The 25,000-nt window shown below is 45.1% G+C and overlaps 1 protein-coding gene across 1 annotated transcript in view; it reads left to right on the top strand.

The window, feature by feature from the left end:
- ITGA5 (integrin subunit alpha 5) overlaps positions 1-25,000 on the top strand; it is an 805,866-nt gene that overhangs the window by 464,264 nt on the left and 316,602 nt on the right. The window contains exon 18 of the mRNA XM_044083969.1: positions 23,544-23,681. Within this exon, the coding sequence (XP_043939904.1) occupies positions 23,544-23,681 (138 nt within the window). The remainder of the gene's footprint in view (positions 1-23,543; positions 23,682-25,000) is intronic.

Raw genomic sequence — 25,000 nt, 5'->3', positions numbered from 1 at the left:
TGTGTGTGTATATGTATCATTTTTTATTGGCACTGCCTGTGTGGAAAAAAGATGGGTGCGTCATTCTTTTCAACATGCTTAAGCCATTTTGAGCTTTTGGTACCCCTTGAAAAAGGTAATTTAGTTGCTTGGTTCCTTTTGCACAAGGAATACTCTGAAGTCCCATCAGTCAGTATAAACAAGTTTGTATAAGGCTTATATAGTCACATGTCTTGGCTGGTGGTGGAAGCTGGTGGAAAAACCTTACCCTTTTAAATGTGACTTCTGGGAAGTTTTTCTTTACACTGTAATGCCAGCCTATTACTAGCATTTTTTTTTAAACTGTTAAAGCATTATGAACAAAGGGTAATGGACAGGTGTATTGTACGCTATTGCAAGTTACTGTGAGCTGCAACAGTAAAGAAATCCCAGCCAGTTTTTAGGTTAAGGTTTCATAGGTTCGTAGGTTAGTGCATTCTTTTGCCCACTTAGCTATTTAGTGTGCATTTGTGTATGTACAGATATTTAAAACTAGTCATGCTCAGTTGCCCTTAATTTTGATGATGCTCTCATTTACCATGCACAGAGTCTTTATCCTGATGTAGTCCCATCCTGTTTTAGCTCATTTAGTTACGGTTGGCAGGCCTACCTGGCTTTGTCATCAATAGCTACCTCTGCCAGATTCCATAGGCAAAATATCACTAAACCAGATTTTCTTTTTTACCTCTGGTAATATTTGGCAGGTCTGTTGCTGCCTTTGAAACTTGTGGTAGTGGAGGTTAATGCTGTGCCCATTCCTTCTGAAGTATTTGTAAGCTAATCTTCACTTCAAAATTCTTGTAGTTACTTCATTTTCACCTGCCAATGGACATGTGTAGTATGTAGATGATTTGCAGATAGAATTTTGTTCAGTCTGGTTCTAACCTCTCTCTTCTTTCATGTTTTCAATTGTTTAGGCTCAGACCACGACGTGCCCAGTTGCTAGCTCTGTGCCCTCTTTAATGAGAGAACCATTCATCGTAGAGCTCTTATTGTAGACAGGTATTTTTGTCTTCCGTCTTCTCATTCCGAAGTGGCATCAATCAGCCAACAATCCGTAGAGAGAAAGATAGAGATAGACCACACAAGGCTAAGCAGGTCATCAGTTCTCTGGAATTCAGTGAGGTGCCTTCACAGCCCCTGATGCCTGATATGATCGATATCTACGCAGGCCTCTACCGTGACCCATTCAGAGAAATCTTTGTCTTCTGAGTCTTTCGTTATCTCTGCCTCTGGGTCCGGAGCCGCGATGCAGGCACCAGCTTCCGAGGAGGCCTTTCGCACTACTGAATCTAGACAAACTGATGTCTTTCATCCGACTAGTTTCTGTCAGACCGATGGATACTCTTGGGCCTAGAAGCCAGGCCACCTCCTAGAAAATCTACCTCTAGCCACCATCTTACTTCTGCTCCACCGCTCCACCACCCCAAGCCCAAATGCTTAAATTGGTGGAAGATCTTATCTCCCTTATCAGGGGCAGTCAGGCCACAACTTCTAAAAGGAAAAGACACCCTTTGAGGAATCTGAATTTCAGATTTTGAAGAGGAACAACCTCTGACTGTTTGAGGATTGAAATGCAGAGGACTCCATTCCTTCTGCCTTCCCACCAGAAGACCTTTCCTTTGGGGAAACCCTTCACACACCCTCAGGGAACATTTCCACTGGGAATCTTGGGACTTCTTTCAGTCTAAGAAAAGACCCGAGTTTCTAGACCTGCCCCAGCACAGACCCTTGGCCATCCCCCCTTTCTTAGAGGTGGTGGATGATGTTTTCCATTAATCCAGCTTGGCCCCTGATGCCGTCCTACCTGCTCCCAGTAAACCTGACCGGTATTGCATAGTACCGAATTCTCACAAATACCTGTACAGAAATTCTGCTGCAGACCCAGAGGTCATTACACAGGGACCTAAAGGAGCTAAAGCTAGCTCTAAGAATCCTATTCCTTCTGACAAGGATTTCAGAGCTCTGGACAGATAGGGTAAAAAAGTACACCTCTGCAACCTTAGCTATCAGAGCAATCAACTGTCAGTTCCTCATGTTAAAATATCAGCACAGTTTGGAGCTACTGAAGCAAAACATTTAACCTTTCTTAACCGTGCCAGTTCGAAAGAGTTGGCAGATTTTTACTGCACTCTACTTGTCATGTGGCTAAACACTCATTGCACTGTGGATATGATGCCCTAGAAGCCTCAAGCAGGGCAGCAATGTCTAGATCTGTCATCAGGAGACGTGCATGGTTGAAGGAACAACCTCTCCCTGATCATGTCAAATCTAAATGAGTTGATGCACCCTTGGATAAGGACCAGTTGTTTGGCGTAAAAGCAGAAGAGGTGCTTAAAAATATGGAAGACAAAGCATAATCTATGCAAACAGTAAAATATTTCTTTCAGGTACAACCTCCTAGGTTCAGCAGGAGTTTTCCCTCCAAGTACTCACTGGTCCTTTCCTGCACCTAGCAGACAGGAGCAAAATAAGCCCCACATGGACTAGACAACCCAGGGCCCTTTCCCAGGGACAGCAGAAAACCAAACAGTGGACCAATTCTACCCCAAAGGCAGGGAGATGTTCTTAGTGTTTCACTGTTGCAGTCATTACATTTGGGTCATCTGCTGGCAGGTTGCCCTCAGTCGGCCTGATTAACAAAGTCTTGGGTCCTGCGTTAGTTGCTGTCCCTTCGTCATTGACGTCAGGTCTAAAATATGCAGCCAACGCTATTACATCAGTCTTTCTTGCTGCGCGGTGCCTGAAGCAGAAGCAGTTCGCAAGTACTGGTTGGACGACTCCTGAAATTTTCGTTTTCAAGTTTCAGAACCGAAGTCGTCCACTAAAAGCCAAGTACCCCATTTGGGGAAACTTTTTCTTGCTCCTTACTGATGTCAGTAAAAGTTAATAATTGCATTACTTGTGGGAAGCAAGTACCTCATAAGGATTTTCATTTGTATTGTATTCCTTGCCTAGGCCCTGACCACAATGTGCTTTGCTGTCAGTTGTGTGCTAAATTTAATCAACGCACGATTAAACGTCTGTATATTTTTGCTTCTAAATATTTGGGATCAAGATTTAACTATCCAGAAATGTCATCGATTAGCAATCCGACTACTGGAATTCCTAAAAAAACGCAAAGAAAAAGACAGCGGCAGACCATCGAGGTCCAAAACAGATGACTCTTGTAAGCCAGTCGCCGGTTAGCCAGTACTCCATGAGTCGCTTTTGCAGCCCCTGATACCAGCTACTTTTGATTCGCAGGCTTCTACTGAGACCCATTCGGAGTCCGGTATGCTGTGAGATGCTTTTAAGTATTGAACCCGCAGATGTCTCTACCTTAGATGGGTCCGGAGACGCTGTGCAGGCACCGGCTCCTGAGGGTGTTTTCAGGCCTAACGATTTGTATATTAAACTGATGCCATCTTCAAAACTAAGGCCAAAATCTACTTCTTTGTCTAAAAAAACAATACCTGAGCCACATGTACAGACCCCAATGCCTAAAAAACATTATCAAAATGGCTGAAGATTTAATTACTTTGATCTGGGGTAGCCATCCCCCTCCTGTTAAGAGGCCTAGGCAAGGCACTGACTATGAATCTTCAGATCGGGTTTCTATTTCTTCTGATTCTTCTTCTGAACAGGATTTATCTATCCCTACTTATGAGGACTCTGATGCAGAAGATTCCATCCCTTCTGCTTCTCCCCCTGAGGATTTCTCTTTTGGAGAAACTTTACATGCCTTAAGGGAACACTCCCACTTTGAAAGTCAGGATTTCTCTGAATCTAAAAAGTCTTGGGGATTTTCTTCTTCTTCCTCAGCATAGGCCTTTGGCTATACCTCCTGTTCTAGACATTGTTGATGATTGTTGAGAATCCCGTAAGACTCCCGATTCTCTGCCTCTGGCCCCTAGTAAGCCAGACAGATACTACAGGGTTCCTGACTCCCACAAATTCCTTTTCAAAAACCCTACTGCTGATCCTGAAACCATTTCTCAGGGTTCCAAGGGTGTTAAGGCCTCTACTGCTAAAAATCCTACCCCTTCTGACAGAGATTCCAGGGTGCTGGATAGATGGGGTAAGAAAGTTTACACGTCTGCAACCTTGGCAGTCAGGGCTTTAAACTGTCAATTTCATATGCTTAAATATCAACAGCATGTCATGGGTCTACTTAAACAGAAAGTTGTTGATTTCTGACTGTGTCGAAAATAGAGTTGCAGGATTTATTGCATTCAGCTGAACAATTTGGAAAACATACTTTGCAATGTGGTTTTGATTCTTTGGAGGCCTCTTGCAGGGCTGCTGTAACTGGATCTGTGATAAGAAGGCATGCTTGGCTCAAAGAGCAAAATCTGCCTGACCATGTTAAAGCAAAATTGCTGGATGCTCCTTTACAACAGGACAGGCTCTTTGGTAATAAGGCTGAAGAAGTTTTAAAATAGATGGAAGATTAAGCTAAATCTATGCAAACTGTGAAAGATTTCTTACAAGTGCAGCCACCCAGGTTTAGTAGGCACTGGCCTACTAAGAACTGGTCCTTTCCAGTTCCCTCGAGAGCTGCTCAAGTCAAATCCAGACATTCCAAAGGCTCCAGGTTTCAGTCACAAGGATCTTTTAGAACAAAAGAATGGGGTGCCTCCACCCCCAAACCTAGAAGCAACAAGGCACCTCCCTATGGTAAACAGTTTCAATGACTTTCCTCTACAGTCACCAAGCACTTACCTTTTGGCTGCCCCTTTGGGGGGCAAACTGCACGTCATGCACGAAACTAGCAACTGATTACCCAGGACAAATGGGTTTTAAATAGTGTCCCAGGGATACAGATTTCATTTCCACACGTTGCCAATCCCATTGAGATGGCCAGATCTGCCTCCAAATCAGTGGGCAGAGGCCCAGAAACAAGTTCGGTCTCTCATGAATATGGGGGCTATTGAGCCAGTACCAGATGGGGGCTATTCAACCAGTACCAGAAGAGGAAAAGGGACAAGATTTCTATTCAAGACTTTTCCTGGTACCCAGAAAAGACAAATCATGGCATCCAATTCTGGACATTCCAAAATTCAAGATGCTGACACTTCAACAGTTACTACCTATGCTAGGCAAAGATGCCTGGTTGTTAACTCTAGACTTAAGAGGTTTATCTGCATATCCCAATCAGGGAATCTTGCAGAAGATACCTCCGCTTCAAAGCAGGCTACTTGCACTACCAGTTCTCTGCCCTTTGGCTTATCTACTGCGCCCAGGCAAAGAAATATTCAAATTTATCCATACCTGGACGATTGTCTAATTCAGGCAGAAAACAAGGACACACTTCTAAAACATCTGGTGTTTGTAAAAAGGGTCCTAACTTGTCTAGGGTACACCATAAATGAAAAGAAATCACAACTGATACCCTCTCAAAAAATTACATTCCTGGGTGCAAGCTTGAATACAACTGCCCAGATGACTTGCCTTACGCCAGAAAAGCAAATTCAATTGATGACTTACTTCAGACAGGTGGCCACAAAAACCCAGCTATCTGCAAGACAAATTCTGCAGGCCTTGGGGTTCATGGCCTCCTGCATTCTTTTAATTCCATATGCAAGACTGCATATGAGGAAACTTCAGTGGTACCTAAAAAGTTTATGGAGTCAACATTGTCACAGCCTGGAAACAATGATTCCTATTATACATTGCCTGCAACTAGAGTTCCTATGGTGGGCAGAGGCCTGCCACCAAAACAAGGGACTGTCATTCACTCCACCCCCTGCCACCCAAACCCTAACTACAGACACATCAGACTATGCTTGGGGGGAGGCGCATCTGGCACGGAAATGCATTCAAGGCAAATGGAGCCCAAATCAAATGCACCTACATATCAATCAGAAAGAGATGCTAGCTGTACAGAATGCTCCGACAGCCTTCAAGGACTGCCTTCATCCAGGATACTACTGATAGACAGACAACACCACATTCATGTGGTACATAAACAAGCTGGGGGGGGGGTACACATTCCTACCCCCTTTGCAGACTAGCCATGGCATTGTAGAACACAGCCTTGACTTATCAAATACATCTACTAGCTCAATTCCTGCCAGGAAAGCTAAATACTCTAGCAGACGAACTAAGCAGAAATCCTATGGACCCACACGAATGGGAACTGTTCCACATGTTGACACACAAATGGGGAGCCCAGACATAGATCTTTTTGCCTCACCCCAGAACCATCAGTTGGACAAATTCTGCAGAAGAAATCATCACAAAAAGTCTTGGAAAGTGGATGCTCTATCCTTCAGCTGGAAAAACCTATGTCTATGCCCCCCCCCCTCTGTTCTCCAATAGCCTACTAAAAGTCAGACAGGACAAACCAAAAATGATTGATTGCTCCAGACTGGCCTCTGCAACACTGGTACCCACTCATGTGCAATGTGTCACACCTTCTTCTGTGGCACCTGCCTCAGACACCTTACCCTACTGTCTCATCAGAACTACCAACTTCTGCACACTCTGCTCCAAACTTTGAATCTTGCAGTGTGGCTAATCAACTAATTTCACCCTTGGCATCTGCCAGCAAACCTGTGATGGATGTCATTTTGGAGGCTAGAAGGCCTAGTACTAGAAACTTATGCTGACAAATGGAAAAGATTTTGTGCCTGGAACCAGTCTCACAAGGAATAAGCACAGCAATGCCCAATATTCCTCAGATTCTGCATTACTTAACTGAGATGCTTCACAAGGGCCTGTCTTTTTCATCCATAAAAATCCATGCCTCTGCCATTTCAGCTCATTACAACACAGAACCTCTACTCTTCTCTCATCCTCTGCTAAAGCAGTATCTCAGAGGGGCCAAAAATGTAAGACCTCCCAGGAGAGCACCAACTCCTGCATGGGACCTCAATTTTGTTTTGGAAAAACTCCATCTACCTTCTTTTGAGCCCGCTGCTACTGGGTACCTAAAATTTATCTCTTGGAAAACAGCTTTCCTTTTAGCAGTCACTTCAGCTAGAAGGATTTCAGAGTTACAGGCTCTTATGGCAGTGGAGCCTTTCATTACTTTTTATCCAGACAGGGTGGCTCTCAGGACCAATCCATCCTTAATGCCTAAGGTGTGGTATCCAGTTTGGCTCTTAATCAGACCATTCATCTGCCAACTTTCTTCCCCAATCCACAGAACAAGCGTGAGCAGATTCTGCATTTATTGGATGTACACAGACAACTTAGATTCTACATAAACAGGACAAAATCGCTAAGAAAATCTGAACAACTATTGGTGGCATTTGCTGCAGGGGCAGAGGGAAAGGGTATTTCAAAGCAGACTATTTCCAAATGGATATGCCATTGTATTCGTTTCTGCTATATGCACCATGGTAAACCCTATCCCCAAGGGGATCAGATCTCATTCCACCAGGGCTGCATCTACTTCTGCAGCCTTTCTTAGAGAGGTTCCTACTAGAGACATTCTAGAAGCTGCTACCTGGAGCTCAGTTCATACGTTCACCAAACATTACCATTTACCTCTCTTCTCTAAATCCAGAGCTGGCTTTGCCACTGCTGTCCTGCAGGACCTTATAGCTGCTTCTAATGCTGTATAAATGCATCTACCCAAATATATTGACTTCAGCAGTGAAACACGAAGAACATAGTACAGTTGTGTACACTTACCATAAATGTAGATGTTCGAGTGTATTCACTGTTGCAGTCCTGGTTACCCTCCCTCCAGCCCCCTGTTTTCTCAAACTGTACCTCTCCTTTCTTTTACTATGATTAAAAGCCTTTTTGGTATATTTGCTTTTGTTTGGAGGTATATGTTTTGTGTTTTAAATTGTATACATATATATTTTGCTCCCCATTGGGGGGCACCTGACATTTGGGGCAAGTAGAACTGATGTAATTGCGTCAGCTGCATGTTTTATACCCCTGATGACCTGACGTCATGGAGGAAGGGACAGCAACCGACACAGGATCCAAGACTTTGTTAATCAGGCCGACTGAGGGCAACCCCCAGCAGATTACCCAAATGTAATGACTGCAACAGTGAGTACACTTTAACATCTACATTTATGGTAAGTGTACACAACTGTACTTTCTAAGCCATTCCTTTATGGCAAAAACTCTTAATGGCTCCCTCTGCCCTCTGTTCACTCACCAAAAGCTAGGAGGAAGGCTCTCCCTCTGCAAAGAAAATTAACTTTCTGTTACAAAGGAGCAGTGGGTCTTAAAGATAATTTTTCAGGGATACAAATTCTTTTTCAACGAACTCCCAATTCCAGGAGGGCACCCAGACTTGCCTCCAAATTAGTGGGCAGAGGCACTGAAACAACTCCAAACTGGTATCCCAAGGGACAGTAGAACCTGTCCTCTCAAATCAAACAGGCAAAGACTTTTATTCCAGGCTATTCCTTGTTCCCAGAAAAGGGAGCACTTGGTGCCGCATCCTGGATCTATCCATTCTGAACACCTCCCTGGTCGTCCCCAAATTCAAAACGTTAACTTTGCAGCAGCTGCTGCCTTTGCTGACAATAAATGCCTGGTTAGTGACCCTAGACCTAAGAGATGCCTACCTCTACATTCGCATAAGGGAATCCTGCAGGAAATTCTTGCTCTTCAGAGCAGGCTCACAACACTTTCAGTAGTACGCTACCCTTAGGCTTATCTACTGCTTCCAGGGTATTCACCAAATGCTTGGCCCCAATCATAGCATTTTGCAGACAGAAATATACAAATTTACCCTTATCTGGACTGCCTCATTCAGGCAGAGTGCAAAGAAAAGCTGCTCCAGGATGTTCTCTGTGTCAAACACTCCTAAACTCCTTAGGGTTCACCATCAATGAGAAGAAATCAAAGCAAACACCCTCCAGGAAGATCATTTTCTGGGAGCACTGCTGGACACAGCATCCCAAATGGCTTTCCTATCCCCAGAAAAGCAGAGCTTCCTGCCACTCTACTTTACCCAGCTGGCTTCTGGAAGTCATCTCACTGCGAGGAAGTTCCTGCAAGCCTTGGGGTACATGGCATCTTGCGTCCTCCTAATTCCTCTGGCCAGGCTTCACATGAGAAAACTTCAGTGGTATCTAAAGAACCTTTGGTTTAAGCACTCAGCCTCTAGAGATACCTCTCCCTCTGATCCCCCTGTATAAGGGCCGAGTTTCTCCGGTGGGCAGGGGCCTGTGCCGAGAACAAGGGTCTTCCCTTCATCCTCCACCCAACCAGGCAAGACCATCACCACCTACGCCCCAGACAATGCTTGGGGCGCTCATCTAGCAGGCAGGTGCACCCAAGGTCTTTGGGATGCCCAGCACCTTCCCTTACACATTAACCAAAAGGAAATGGTGGCAGTACAAAAGGCTCTGACATCCTTCAAACCCCATCTCAGGCCAGGGGTTCTCCTTATCAAAACAGACAACACCACAGTAATGTGGTACATCAACAAACAGGGAGGGACCCAATCTTACCCTCCGTGCAGGATAGCCATGAACATCTGGCTGACAGCTTCCTTTGGAATTATATCTAATAGCCCAATACCTACCAGGGATCAACAACACCCTAGCAGACCACTTAAGCAGAAACTTACTGGACCCCCACGATTGGCAGCTCCACAGAGAAGTCTTTTTGCAAGTCACTCAGGAGTGGGAACTCTGGAGGTGGCTCTCTTGGTTTCACATCTCAACCATCAGCTGAAAAAATCTGTACCAGGGAGTATCGCCACCTAGTGTGGAAGGTGGATGCCTTGACCTTCCCCTGGAACTCCCTTTTTGTGTACGCTTTCCCTCTATTGCCTCTTATTCCCAAGGTACTGATCAAGGTAAGGAAGGAGAGACCAAAGGCCATCCTCCTTGCTACAGATGGGCCCAGACAGCATCGGTACCCCTTACTGCACAGCCTGACATTACAGCCTCCCGGGCAGCTCCCCTGCCCTCAGACCTCTTGACTCGGGTGGGGGCATTCGGCACCCAGACTTGCAGACACTCAAACTGTCAGCTTGGCTAATACTCTAAAGGCAAATGGGGGGCTCCTGTTAAGCAGACCGGTCCTAGACAATATCGCAGAGACCAGAAGGCCCATCACCAGAAAATTTTACGCAGGCAAATGGAAAAGATTCTGGTCCTGGAGCCAGTCCAGAGGGGGGCAGTTCCTCACAACCTTCCATCCCTTATATCCTGGACTACCTAGTGGAGTTACTCAATAGTGGCTTCTTCTCTTCTATTAAAATCCACGCCTCAGCCATTTCAGCTCATTTCGATACAGATCAGCCCCTGTTCTCACATCCTTTGATTTAAACAATTCCTCAGAGGAGCTTCTAATATGAGACCTCCCAGAAGGCCACACACACCAGCCTGGGACCTGAATTACGTTTTGGAAAAACCAACCTTACCACCCTTCGAACCTGCTGCTTCAGCAGAACTGAGATACCACTCCTGGTATACTTGCTTTTCTACTAGCTGTCACCTCAGCCAGAAGAGTTTCAGAACTTCAGGCACTGATGACCATTGTGCCCTTCATCATTTTCCATGCAGACAGGGTCTCCCTGAGGACTAACGCCTCCTTTATGCCCAAGGTGGTATCTAATGTGACCCTCAACCAGGCCATACGTCTACCCACTTCTTTCCTAACCCTCAAAACAGAGGGGGAAGGATTCTGCACTCACTAGGCATGCACAGACAGCTCTGATACTACCTGGACTGTACTAAACCCTTCAGGAAAAAAAAAAACATTTCTTATCAGCTTTAACCCAGGGGCAGAGGGGAAGCCCATTTCCAAGCAAACCATTTCCAAGTGGATATCACACTGTATCCATTTCTGCTACAGAATTAATGGGAAACCACCCCCTAAGTCTATTTGTTCCCATTCCACTAGGGCTGCCTCCACTTCCACAGCATTCCTCAGAGGAGTTCCTGCCACGGAAATCTTAGAAGCTGCCACCTGGACTTCTGTCCATACCTTTACAAAGGATTACCACCTACTTTTCTGTACGACTAGGGCAGGGCTTGCCTCTGCAGGGCATGCTGACCCAGGCCTAGGTCTCTTACTAATCCTACCACCCCTCTCCTCAGCTTTGGGAATCCTTCCACAGGTGATGACTGCAACAGTGAAACACAAATAACATAGTACAGTTGTATACACTTACTATAAATGTAGATGTTCGAGTGTGTTCATTGTTGCAGTCCTGGTTTCCCTCCCTCCTTCCCCCTTATATCCTCTCTTGTTAGGGCGACACAAGCTTCTTACGGTGGCTTTTAGCCACCAGGCCCACTTTACCATTTTCCCTGAGGCTTCTGACTGGTTAGCATGAGAAAAACTGATGTAATGATGTTGACCGCCTTGCTTTATAGCACTGACGTCCTGACGTCAGTCAACAAGTGACAGCAGCTGATGCAGAAAAGCATTGACTCTTGTGTTCGGGCTGGTCAAGGGCTACCACAGCAGGGATAACCCACAGGTGATGACTGCAACAGTGAATACATTTGACATCTACATTTATGGTAAGTATGCACAACTACACTTTTCTTTGTTGCAGCCCAGACTTGTGGAATTTCCTGCTGTGTAAGCCCTTGGCCAGCCTGACTAACAGAGTAAAAATCTCTCTCCTCCTTAGGCTAGTAGACATGGACATTCTATCCGATGTCAGCATGCTTGAGTATATAGGAAGCCGTCCGACACCATGATCAGTCTTTTCTTGCCCCTTGAGCCTGAAGCAGTATTTCAGTGCGTTGGTCGATCTGTACCAGAGAGAAATAATCTGTAAGCTAAGTACCCAGTTAGGGATCTGTCTTCTTGCATTAACCCATGTCAGATAAACTTAATTATCTCTGTTGTAGTAAGCAAGTACCACACCAAGACTTTAATTTGCTGTGATTCGCATGTCTAGGCCCCAGTCATGATGTTCCTAATTGCTGTCTGCTCCTGTTTCAAGTGTAGTATTACCAGGCATAGGGTCATGATTTTACTCTCCCATTTACTTAGCATCGTCCAATGGCATCCACCTTATCACCCTGAGGTTGATCTCCCCAAGTGTAGGAAGGATAAAGAAAAAAGAACCAAGCTTAGGGCCTGTGATGGTAATGGTTCAGTCTGCCAGTCCTCCAAGGCTTGTCATCACTGAGGGAGGTGAGGTGCTTTCTCAGCCCCCTTCTGCAACTGAGGTCGTGGTACAGGCCTCTGTCAAGACCAGTCCAGAGTCCGACATGCTGTCTTGCCCCCTCAACTTCTGCACAGGCCTTGACTTGTAGTTCGAAGTTTGGGTTCAGGGTTGCTCAGCACATCTCTGCTTCTGACGAGCAATCTTTTAGCAGTCACGTTCCTCTGCTGTGTCAACCTGCATTGGCTCATCCTTACAGAGAGACTGGAAGCAGGACTGGATGTACCTAGGTCCAAGGCCAGAGCTACCTCTAAGAAGAGTTCTGCCTCCAGCCCTGTGCCTAGGCCTACAGTCTCCCGTGCACAAGGATATCACCAAGACCTAGTGAAGTTAGCTGAAGACCTCATCTCTATAGTCAGAGCTAGGCAACCCTCTTTGGAGTCTTACCCAGGGTAAAGGAAGAGGGATCCTACCCCAGAAGTTTTCAGCGAGTCTCCTGATTCTGAAGAGAATTCTGGCCAGGAGGATTCTCTCTCTGAGGAGGACCCTTCCTTACTATTTTTGATAGATTCTGAAGAGAATTTGTCTTCAGTTTTGCCTCCTGAAAACATCACCTTTTGGGGAAACTCTTTTCATGCCATGAGGAACATTTCCAGTGGGAGGCCCAGGAGCACCCACAATCAAAAAAGAGGGTTAGAGTTTCTTCACCCAGAACACAAACCCTTGGCAATCCCTCCTGTGTTGAAAGTTGTAGAGGATGTTTTTTATGGATTCTTCCTTGAATACAGATTCTCTTCCTCCCACTTCTCAAAAACCAGACTTTTACTACAGGGTTCTGAACTCCCAATAAATGCCTCTTCAAGAATTCTGCTGCTGATCCCGAGGTTGTCACTTCAGGACCCAAAGGACCAAGGGCTAGGTCTTCAAAAAATAGATTAACTGTTGTCAAAGAAAGCAGGGCCCTTAATAGGTTTGGTAAAGTTTATATGTCTGCTACACTAGCCATAAGCGCCCCTGTCAGTTTCATAATACCAAAAACTATTTTAGATCAAATGAAGTAAATTGTCTTCCCTAGAGGACAAGAACATTTCCAAGGAATTGTTGGACCTTTGTTATTCTAGTTCCCAGGTGGCTAGACCATCTTTTACACTGAGACTATGATGCTATGGAGGCCTCCAGCCAAGCTGCAGTCTCTGGTTCTGTCATTAGAAGGCATTCTTGGCTTAGGGAGCAGACCCTTCCAGACCACATCAAGTCCATCCTTCTAGATGCACCCCATGCACAAGGACTTCCTCATTGGGTCAAAAGCTGAGGCTGTGCTCAAAAAGATGGAAAGTTAAAGCAAAATCTATGCAGACTGTTAGACTTCTTCCAAGTTCAGCTTCCTAGGATCAGTTGGAATTTTCTCACTAAACACTGGTCCTTTCTTTCGCAGTCAAAAAAGCAGGCAAAGGAGCCCCCGGAGGGAAAGGCCTCAAAGGCAGCACCAGTCCCAAAGGGCAAGGCAGTGGTCCTCAGAAACCACCAGGCAGGGGAGTTCTAGGCCACAGGATTCTGATAGCAGCAGTGACTCCCATTCCCCTCCTCTTGCCCCCACCCTCTCCCAAAACAATAGAAGGAAGACTAGGAGGAAGGTTGTTTAAAGAAAAATGGTCCATCACTTCAGTCAGGTGGGCTCTGAATATCTTAAATGTTTACAGGCTCAGTTTCAAAGAGCCATTAAGATACTCTGGTTTCCCAGATATTTCACAGTCAAAGAGAGGCTCTTTCTCATATTCTCAATCTGTGCTCTGTGGTACCAGTCCCAGAACACCAAAAAGGAAGGGGGTTCTATTCCAAGCTATTTCTGCTACCCAGAAAGGAAGGCCATTGGCACTCTGTTCTAGATATCTCCACCCTTAAGCAGTCCCTACAGGTACCAAAATTCAAAATGTTGACTCTTCAAAAGCTTTTACCCATGGTAGCTCCCCAGGCCATAATGGTTATCCTCAATGCTTACTTGCCCATTCCTATAGAGAAGTCATGCAAAACCTTTCTATGTTTCAGAGCAGGTACCTGTCACTTTCAGTGCTCTGTACTGCACTTTCTTTTCTACTGCTGTCAGGGTTTTCATGAAATGTTTAGCCGCTGTGATCTCCTGCAAAACAAAAGGGGTCCAAATTTATCCTTATCTAGATGGCTGTCTTATTCAAACCACACATCTTTCAAAGCTCCTCTGGGGATCTGGCCTTTACTCAGAACCTCCTCACCTCCTTGTGGTTCACCATAAATCTATGCAAATCTAACCAGACCCATCCACTAGGATAGTTTTCCTTGGGGCTTTTCTAGAGTCTTCTTCCAAAGGCCTTTCTCATTCCAGAAAATTTTGCTTCTGACTCCATACTTCCAAAATATTATGCAGAGACTATACTTCTCAGCCAGGGAATTCCTCGGGGCATTAAGCTACATGACATCTTGTATCATCATGATTTCCTCTGGCCTGGCTACACATGAGGAAACTACAGTAGTGCCAGCACTCTGTCGCTGGAGACAGAAATTCCAGTGATTCCTTCTCTCAAGGAGGAATGTGCATGGTGGGCACAGGCTTGTGCCCAGAACCTGGGTCTCCCCTTCATGTTCACCCTCGGTCAAACTTTAACCACAGATGCTTCAGAGGCAGCCTGGAGGGCTAATTTCCAACACCTTCAGTCCCAAGGCAAATGAGAAATTTATGCCTGAGACGAGCACATAAACTGGAAAGAGCTGATGGCAGTTCCAAAGGGACTAGTAGCTTTCAAAGAAAATTGGAAACCAGGGATCCTGCTAGTCAAAACAGACAGCACCACTGTCATGTGGTACATAAACAAGGAGGCACTCAATTCTTACCCTCTGTGTCAACTTGCTATGCAATTGTGGGGAGGCAGCTTACTCTCTGGGGTTGCACCTCGTGAGGCTACCCCTCCTAGGTGTTCAAAACACTCTAGCACATCACCTCAGCAGGAACTTGATGGATCCTCCCAAATGGCATCTGCATCGGGAAGCAGTTCTCAGCATAGTATAAAAAGGGGAACCCCACAGGTAGACTTCCTTGCCACCGAAGAAAATGCTCAACTAAAAAGATTGTTCCAGGAAAAAAACACTCACAGCCTGGCAGGCAGATGCTTTCTCCTTCCTTTAGAGACATCATCTTCTTTATGCATCCCCCCCACCTGTTCTTCCTCGGGTCCCCCTAAAAATCAGGCAAGAGGGCCAAAGAGTCACCATGATAACACTAGACTGGCCCAGGCAGCACTGTTATCTTCTGCTACTAAGTTTATCCAATGAAGATTTGTGGCACTTACCTCAGGTGGACCTTCTGACTCCAGACAAGAGGAGGTTTGTGCATCCCAATCTGCAGACTGTCAGCCTGGATAATCCACCAGCATCTACCTCTGAGCATGCCCTAAGCAAACAGGTTCAAGGCATTCTCAGAGGCCAGAAGGCCTAGTACTAGAAAATCATACTCGGCCAAGTGGAAAAGATTCCCCATCTGGTGCCAGCAGAAAGGCCTCAATCCTGATTCAGCCAGTGTCTCTGCCATTTTAGATTGCCTGGCTATCCTGGTTGACAGAGGCCTCTCCTTTTCTTTCATCAAAGTGCCATTTCAGCCCACATCTCTGTTCTTCCATCTATCTTTTCAGTCCCCCTGCTGAAACAGTTCCTTAGGGGAGGGATCCACAGCAGACCTACCAGGAGGCAACCCACACCTCCATGGGAGCTCAGTTTTGTTCGGGAAAAAATGCCCCCCCCCCGAACCAGTAGCTTCTGCATACCTAACATTTAACTTGGAAGACGACCCTTTTACGAGCTATAACCTCTGCTAGGAGGTTCTCTGACCTGGAAGCCCTCATGGCAGTGGAACAATTTCTCATATTCCACCCAGAGTATTCCTCCGGATTAACCCATCCTTTATGCCCAAGGTGGTCAATGACGCATCTTGAGTCAAGCCATTCACCTGCCCACCTTCTCCAATCCTCAGAACCAGGGGGAAAGAATCCTTCATTTCTTGGATGTCCTTCAAGGATGCATCTGCAGTTATCACATATGGGTTGTCCTGCCTCAGGCAGCCCTTCGGTCGGCCGTTTTCCAAAGTCTGGGTCCGGCATCGGCTGATGTCACACTTTCCCCGATGTCAGAGCGCCTGGGGTATAAAAGCATCAGCCGACGCCATCTTCCCCAGTCTTTCTTGCCGCGTGGTGCCCGAAGCAGAAGCAGTTCGCAAGTGCCGGTCGGCCAGCTCCTGTAATTCAGCTACCGAAGACTTCAAAAAGCTAAGTACCCCGTTGGGGACTCTTTCTTGCCTCAGCCGATGTCAGATAAAGTTAATAATTGTTTAACTTGTGGGAAACAAATACCTCATAAGGATTTCCACTCTTACTGCCTACCCTGTCTAGGCCCAGACCACGACGTCTTGTGCTTCCTTCAACCGACGCACTCTTAGACGTCGGGCGGAGTTTGCAGAGGAATTTTTTGGGGCTAGTTTTTCGTATAAGATGCCATCGGAGACTCCGACTTCTCATTTAGTTAAGAAACGGAAGGACAAGGACCGACACACGCGAGCCGCGGTTTCGGCTGAAACCACGGCCAAGGCCTACCGCGAGTGTCTGTGTCTCGGCTGAAACAGAGTCCTTGGTACTTCCAATTACCGAAACCGCTCAACCGACTACCGCTGTCCCGGAGGCCCCGGCTGAGTCTGTTATTGAATTTCCAACAGAAACTGGTGTCCTGGAACCTTCCGATGCCATTCCTTTAGACAAATCTACACCAGCACGTGGTGCAGCCAGGCCTCCTGCATCCATGTCCATTAAGGCATTCTCCAGGGCTAAAGCTGCTAAACTCTCAAAAGCTTTGCCTCCCAAGGTTATCCCTCAGGGACCCTCTACTGGTTCACAGATTCTAAGCTTAGCAGAGGATCTTATCTCCTTAATTAGGGGCTCTCAACCTCATCCGGACAGGGGCTCTCAACCTCCTCCAGACAAAAGGCCCAGGGTTGAGCCCTCTGATCCCCACTCCTCAGATGAGGCCTCTGATGGCTCTACTCTCTCGGACCACCAGGAGGAGGCTTTTTCGGCCTACGAGGATTCTGATGCAGAGGAATCTATTCCCTCGGCCTCCCCTCCTGAAGAGTTTTCCTTTGGGGAGACGCTACACACCATGAGAGAGCATTTCCAATGGCAGGGCCAGGAATTCTCTGATTCCAGGAAAAGATTAAGGACCTTTTTACATTTGCCTCAGCATAGGCCTTTAGCTATTTCTCCTGTTTTGAATGTCATTGATGATGTGTACTCTGACTCTAGCACAACCCCTGATTCTCTCCCTCCGGCTCCTGCCAAACCCGATGGTCCCGGACTCGCATCTTTATCTTTACAAGGCCCACTCTGCTGATCCAGAAACTATTTCCCAGGGCCCTAAAGGGGTTGCAGCTTCCACTGCTAAAAAATCCTCTCCCCTCTGAAAGGGAGTCCAGAGCTTTAGAGAGATGGGGTAAAAAAGTGTATACTTCTGCTACTCTTTCTATGAGGGCATTAAATTGTCAATTTCATATGATACAGTACCAAGAGTATTTGTTAGATGAATTGCATAAAAAACTGTCTTCACCTGACCCCCTAGACCGCAAGTCACTTCAGGATCTGGTACATAACTCACAACAGGTTAGCAACCATTTCTTGCAATGTGGTTATGATGCATTGGAAGCTTCATGTAGGTCAGCTATGACTGGCGCAGTCGTACGTAGGCATGCTTGGCTGAAGGAACAATCTCTGCCAGACCATGTTAAAGCAAAGCTGCTGGATGCTCCTCTGGAAAAGCAAAAGTTATTTGGCTCCACGGCTCAGGAGGTCCTAAAGAAATTTGAAGAAAAGGCAAAATCCATACAAACAGTCAAAGATTTTCTCAAAGTACAACCATCAAGATTCAGCAGGAATTGGCCTTCCAAGAATTGGTCCTTTCCAGACACAGAGAGGTTTCAGAGAGGCAAGAACAGGCATGCCAGAGGTAGAGGGCAAGCTAGAGGCTCCTACAGAGGACGTCAATGGCAGCCTCCCAACCAGAGAGGTAATGCAGGACCTTCAACTGCTGCACAAGGACAGGCTCAATGACTTTACTTTGACACCGCCAACCAGGGCTCAATTGGAAGCACCTTTGGGCGGAAAGCTTTCTTTATTCTCAGAAAATTGGCACAGTATTACAAGGGACAAATGGACACTACAAATAATAGACAAAGGAATACAGGTTTCATTTCCACACATTACCAAAAAGAAAGGGCATGCCAGACCTGCCACCGAATCAAAGGGCAGAGGCTTTGAAACAAATTTCCAGCTTAATGCAAATGAAAGCTATAGAAAAGGTTCCTCTCTCAGAACAAGGCCAAGGATTTTATTCCAGACTATTCCTTGTTCCAAGAAAAGAAAAACAATGGAGGCCTATTCTCGACTTGTCCGCACTGAATACTTATCTCATTGTGCCAAAGTTCAAAATGCTGACTCTACAGCAGCTCCTTCCCATGCTGGGCAAGGGGTCTTGGCTGGTAACTCTAGACCTCAAGGAGGCATACTTGCATGTCCCTATCAGACAAAGTTGCAGAAGACACCTCAGATTTCTTGCAGGGTCAGAGCATTATCAATTCTCAGCATTGCCCTTTGGCTTATCTACTGTGCCCAGAGTATTCACGAAATGCCTGGCATCAGTAATTGCACATTGCAGACTTCAGGGGATTCAAATATACCCATATCTGGACGACTGCCTTATACAAGCGGACAGCCAACAAACTTTGGTAAAACACTTGAATTATGCTATCCACCTACTTCAGGCCTTGGGATATACAGTCAACTTTCACAAATCAAGACTTGTTCCATCCCAAAGAATAACCTTCTAGGTGCAGATCTAGATACAACCACCCAAATGGCCTTCCTCACAGAAGAAAAACAAAATCAACTACCAGATTACTTCAAAAATCTGACAAGACAAACCCAGCTGACTTCAAGGAAAATCCTGCAGGCCCTGGGTTACATGGCTTCTTGCATCCTTCTGGTTCCGCAAGCAAGACTACATATGAGGAAACTACAATGGTACCCAAGGAGTTTATGGACTCAGCACAGTCGCAGCTTGGAAACTTTTATACCACTCATTCCATGCCTTCAAAAGGAATTTCTGTGGTGGGCTCAAGCAAGCCAGTCAAACAGGGGTCTGCCTTTCAGCAAACCAATAGCCAGCCAAACCATTACAGCAGACGCTTCAGATCACGGATGGGGAGCGCACATGGAGGGCAGATGCATTCAAGGTCTATGGTCACAAAGAGCTACGCATGCACATAAACTAAAAGGAAATGCTGGCAGTGATACATGCAGTCGAAGTCTTCAAACCCTTTCTGCATCATGGCCATCTGCTAATAAGGACAGACAACACCACGGTTATGTGGTACATAAACAAGCAAGGAGGCACCCATTCCTATCCTCTTTGCAGGCTGGCAATGAATCTATGAGAACTTTCCTTGAAACTCAATATACAGCTACAATCCCAGTTTGTGCCAGGGAAAGACAATATACTGGCGGACAGCTTAAGCAGAAATATCATGGATGTGCACGAATGGATGCTGCACCCAGACATCTTTCTACAGATAACACAATCATGGGGGAGGCCGGACTTAGATCTTTTTGCCTCCCCCCACAATCCTCAACTGAAGAAATTCTGCTCAAGGACATACCACCCACAAGCATGGAAAGTGGACGCCCTCTCTTTCAGCTGGAGAACTCTAACAGTGTATGCATTTCCACCTCTCCCATTAATGACCAAGGTTTTACTGAAGATCAGGACAGAGCAGCCAAAAGTGATTCTGATAGCTCCGGACTGGCCAAGACAGCACTGGTGCCCACTGTTAAAGAGCCTGTCACGCACGAAACCATGGCCTCTTCTTCTATGGCCATTTCTACTGACACAGCACAATTACAAAACTCTGCATTCCAACCTGAAAACCTTGCAACTAACAGCCTGGAAAATACCTTGACTCCTCCTCAGGACAAGCTATCCCAGAGAGTGAAAGATATTATTATGGAAGCTTCGCCTTCCACAAGAAAGGTATATTCAGCAAAATGGAAAAGATTTCACATTTGGAACACCACAAAGGGCCTAGATGCGACAGTGATGAACATGGCACATATCCTGGAATACTTGGCAGAAATGTTCCACAATGGTCTGTCTTGCTCTTCCATTAAAATTCATGCTTCAGCAATTTCAGCAGAGTACAATACTGATCCACCTGTCTTCTCTCCTCCTCTCCTAAGACAGTTTCTAAGAGGAATCAAAAACATCAGTCCTACAAGGAAACCACCTCTACCTACTTGGGACCTTAACTTTGTGTTGGAAAAACTAACACTGCCTCCCTTTGAACCAGCAGCATCTGCAGAACTACAGTTCCTGTCTTGGAAGACTGCTTTCCTTCTGGCCATAACCTCAGCAAGAAGAGTATCTGAGTTACAGGCCCTTATGGCAGTACAGCCATTTCTTATTTTTCATCAGGACAGAGTTTCATTGAGAACCAATCCTACATTTATGCCAAAGGTGGTATTCAGGGTTTCATTAAATCAAGCTATTCACTTGCCTACGTTCTTTCCAAATCCACAAAACAAAGGGGAGAAACTTCTGCACACCCTGGACATACACAGACAGTTGCGCTACCACTTGGACAGAACTAAAGGTTACAGAAGAACTGACCAGCTGTTGGTAGCATATGCTGCTGGTACACAAGGAAAAGCAATTTCCAAACAGACAATTTCAAAATGGATTGGGAATTGAATTCGTTTTTGTTACTCCTTTCATGGAAAAACTGTGCCAGCTAACATTAGACCTCATTCCACGAGAGCCACAGCCACCTCCACAGCCTTCTTAAGAGGGGTGGCTACCAAGGACATTTTAGAAGCTGCTACATGGAGCTCCGTGCATACATTTGCCAAGCTTTACAATTTACCTTTGTATTCCAGATCCAGAGAAGGCTTTGCTACGGCAGTCCTGCAGGGCATTTTAGCTACACCATCCTTTACATAGTTCCTCCACCCCCAGATTGGCTATGGTATTCTACCCATATGTGATGACTGCAGATGCATCCTTGAAGGACATAGTACAGTTTTGTACCTACCATAAATGTAGATGTCCGATAGGTATGCATCTGCAGTCAGGTTTCCTCCTCCTTCCCCTCTGTGGTATTTCTTGGGTACTTACCCCTCTTATAGCTAGCTGGGGTGATCTATTATGGTGTATTTGTTTTTATATTATTGTGCATGTTTGGATTTTTAAATGCATCTCGCCAAATTTAGCCTTCCTTAGAGGGCACCTGGCATCTGGGGCAAGAAACTGAGGAAGATGGCGTCTGCTGATGCTTTTATACCCCAGGCGCTCTGACGTCGGGGAAAGTGCGACATCAGCCGACGCCGGACCCAGACTTTGGAATCCGGCCGACTGAAGGGCTGCCTGAGGCAGGACAACCCATATGTGATGACTGCAGATGCATACCTATCGGACATCTACATTTATGGTAGGTACAAAACTGTACTATTTGCATAGACAGCTCCACTACTCTCTTGACAGAAATAAATCTTTCAGAAAATGACCAATTCTATGTCCTTTGCCACTGGATGTGAAGGGAAGCCAGTTTCCAAACAGAATGTTTCCGAGTGGATATCTCCACTGTATTTCCTTTTGCTGCAACCATCTTGCTAAAAAGCCACCTGAAGCTGCCAGCACTTGCTCTGCTAAGGCCATTGCTACCTCTGCTGCCTTCCTAAAAGGAGTCCCTACCAAAGACATTTTGGAAGTTGCTACCTGAACATCTGTGCATACCTTTACCAAACACCACCACTTACCAGCCTTTTCTAGGTCTAGAGCAAGATTCACCACCATCCTGCAGGGCATCTTTTCCTCTCCGTAGTCTTTCTTCCACCCTCATCCCAGCTTTGGGAATCATCCCACAACTCAGGAGTGCAACAGTGAAACATGGAAAACATAATACAGTTGTCCACTTCCCGTAAATGTCGATGTTGGTGTATTCCCTGTTGCAGTCCTTTCCTCCCTTCCCCCTTTGCCTACTGTAGTAGTCTTTTTATCTTCTTCCCAAGATATAGACCCCGCCCCCCTGGGTGTCCCCCCTCTTTGCCTGGCCATGTTTCTATCTTAGACCCTTGTGTATTGTTCATCTCGGTGGCTCCTACTTTCTAGGGTGCAAGACAAAACTGATATCATGACATTGGCTGGCTCCCTCTATACCCAAGCGTGCCAGCGCTGGATAGGACATCCTCTGACCTACTCGGGTCAGCCAAGTGCTTACATGACAGGAAATCCCACAAGTCATGACTGCAACAGTGAATATGCTTTAACATCTGCATTTATGGTAAGTGTATATAACTGTACTTTTTATTAAACTCATGAAAATCATTTGAATAGATTTGTGTGCAACAGTTAAACTTGCTTATAGAATAATTTTATCCCTAAGCCTAGATGTATTACAGTGACAAATTTGCAAGTGCCTATATAGAAACCTTACTAAACTTGTGACTGGGTATGTAACTAAGCTGAGAAGCTCCTTTATAATTGTCGGCAGGCATTATAAGAAATATAATATGTTTTGATGAATGGCTGTCCAAATTTTCGGTGAAGATTTAAGGAGAAAAGCTCCCAGTACACTTGGACATGTAAGTCTAAATTAATGCGATTTCAGGATGGTTGTGGTGTTAGTAAGTTTTTAGTAGATGTACTGAATGGCTAATTTGATCACACAACTAAAAATAGTTTTTCAAAGTTCGAGTCCTGTACAGATTTAAACAGTACAGATGTCTAGTACCAGTGGTAAAGTCGGTAATGATCACAGCAGTATGCAATATACTAATAGTGCATGTGACTGTTGGTGTAGCCATCAGTCCTAGTAGGATTTTTCCCTTAAGGAGGTATAGGCACCTTGTAAGAAGTTAAATTGTAGGGTTGAATGCATTAAACAAGGTATGTAATGCATAGTTTACATCATCTGAGTGTTTATTCCTTTTGCAAGTATATAAGCATAGGATATGGGAATATTTGAGCAAGTAATGCAAATATGTGGAGAATACAAGATTGGGAAGGGAAGAGGTTGAGATTGTATATGTAATAAATGAAAGAAATTGAAATATTGCTTTAAGCAATGAAAGCCAAAACAAAATGTGAGAGCTGAAAGTTAGCTCCTCTATCGTAGCACGTAACATTATACCAGAACTGAAGACTAGACTGCAACAATACTAAGGAATGTTGTAGGTGCTTTAGTAAAAATGCACAGCTTTTCAGGATAAATATCTTGAAGAAATTCTTATAGTAAAAGTCCTGCACCATTTTCATTCCATTTAGAACAAGCAGATAGTGGTCTCATTTGAATACAAATATTGCTGTAATTGACCATTTTTTGGAGGGGAGAAGATGGTCAATTAAAAAAGAGTTTTTTCTTTTTCACTTCCAGGAAGAATCAGAATTCCGTGACAAACTGTCTCAGATCCATATTGCAATGAACTTTAGTCTGGATCCGCAGGCTCCTGCTGATAAGCATGGAATGCATCCTATCCTAAACTACCAAACTAAAAATGTCTTGGAGCAAAAGGTATTTGATAGTTTGTGATTAACCTGTATGCTGTCTATCTTGCGTATGTATTTGTTTGCTTGTGCACATGCGCTTGTGGTGGGGTTTTTTTTTTTTTTTTTGGAAACTGTTTTTATTAAGAAACCAATTTCAAGTCTGCTGGCAGCTTTGTGAGTTGTCAGTAAAGTTGATCTACAATGGGTATTGCCATGGAGCAATAGGCTGCAAAACTGAACTTTAAACAAGGCTGTGGAATCCTTTATAGACTGTGCTTCCATCAAAGCAACAAAGGTTTAAAAGTATTTCTAGTTTTGACCTGTTGTCCTCTGTGTGTATTCACTGCCATCAACTAGACATTACAGTCAGTCCTGTTGGACTCCACCCCCCCGCCAACCCTCATGCACACAGAATGCACAATGTTGATAATTCAGCTGCCCCCCTTCTAACTACACCTCCCACAAATGTATCTGTAATTAAAAGGTTGCTCTATCCTCGTGTACACAGCCCTTCACATTTCCTCTTCTCGGGTTTTTTCCCTTGTTGAGTAGTATCAGCAGCTCTTCTATTGCCTTATAGTCAGTGATGCTATTCCTGAGCCAATGAAAACCCACCCTTCCTCCATGTCGCTTTGTCTGCAGTAGCTTCCGTCTGTGACTCCTAATGGTGACTGCACTCACATGGGGAGCATCTTCCAATAAACACAAACTCCCATTTCAACAATGTATTGTCAAGGTGGCATTGAGCTGGTTAACTGTTTTTGCAGGTATTCAAACCATTTGTTCCAGACCTACAGGTGCTACTGTTACCCATACTTTATCACTGACAATGTATATTAAATTTAGTTTCCTTGTGCAGTCTAAGGATGACAGTAAAAAAATCTTGTATTGTACATGCTTGACAAAATTAAATATTTACAGTTGAGACTGGTTCATTCCAGGCAGGAATTATGAATGAGACTTTGAAAACTGCATTTAAACTTGTACCCCAACAAGACTGTCTGACTTACTTACCCTAGCTTTTATACTGCTGCATAGCCTGTCTCTGGTTGTCCTGAATGTGTAAGAAAAGGGATAACACACTGATGTGTGCGAGTCTTGAATACAGAGTAGCAGGCAACACTAGCCTGTTTCCTTTAGCTCAGTTGTATGAAACTGATGGCAACATCAGGAATTGAAGCTCTTCAATCATCTTAACAGTTAATGCTGTGGGTTTTTCCATCTCTGAGGGTGCCCTGAGGTAAGGAACATGAGGCTTTTACGTCCATAAAGAGCTATTGTTAAAGAATGCTTATTGCTGTGCAAGGCTGTTTACTTTCCTTTCTACTAAGGATTGTTTGGGTA

This window comes from Protopterus annectens, chromosome 9.part0 (genome assembly GCF_019279795.1).
Source record: "Protopterus annectens isolate FY-2018-M chromosome 9.part0, PAN1.0, whole genome shotgun sequence".
Lineage (NCBI taxonomy): Eukaryota > Metazoa > Chordata > Ceratodontiformes > Protopteridae > Protopterus > Protopterus annectens.
Note: the sequence above shows the minus strand (reverse complement) of the source record. Positions and strands in the feature narration are given on the sequence as shown.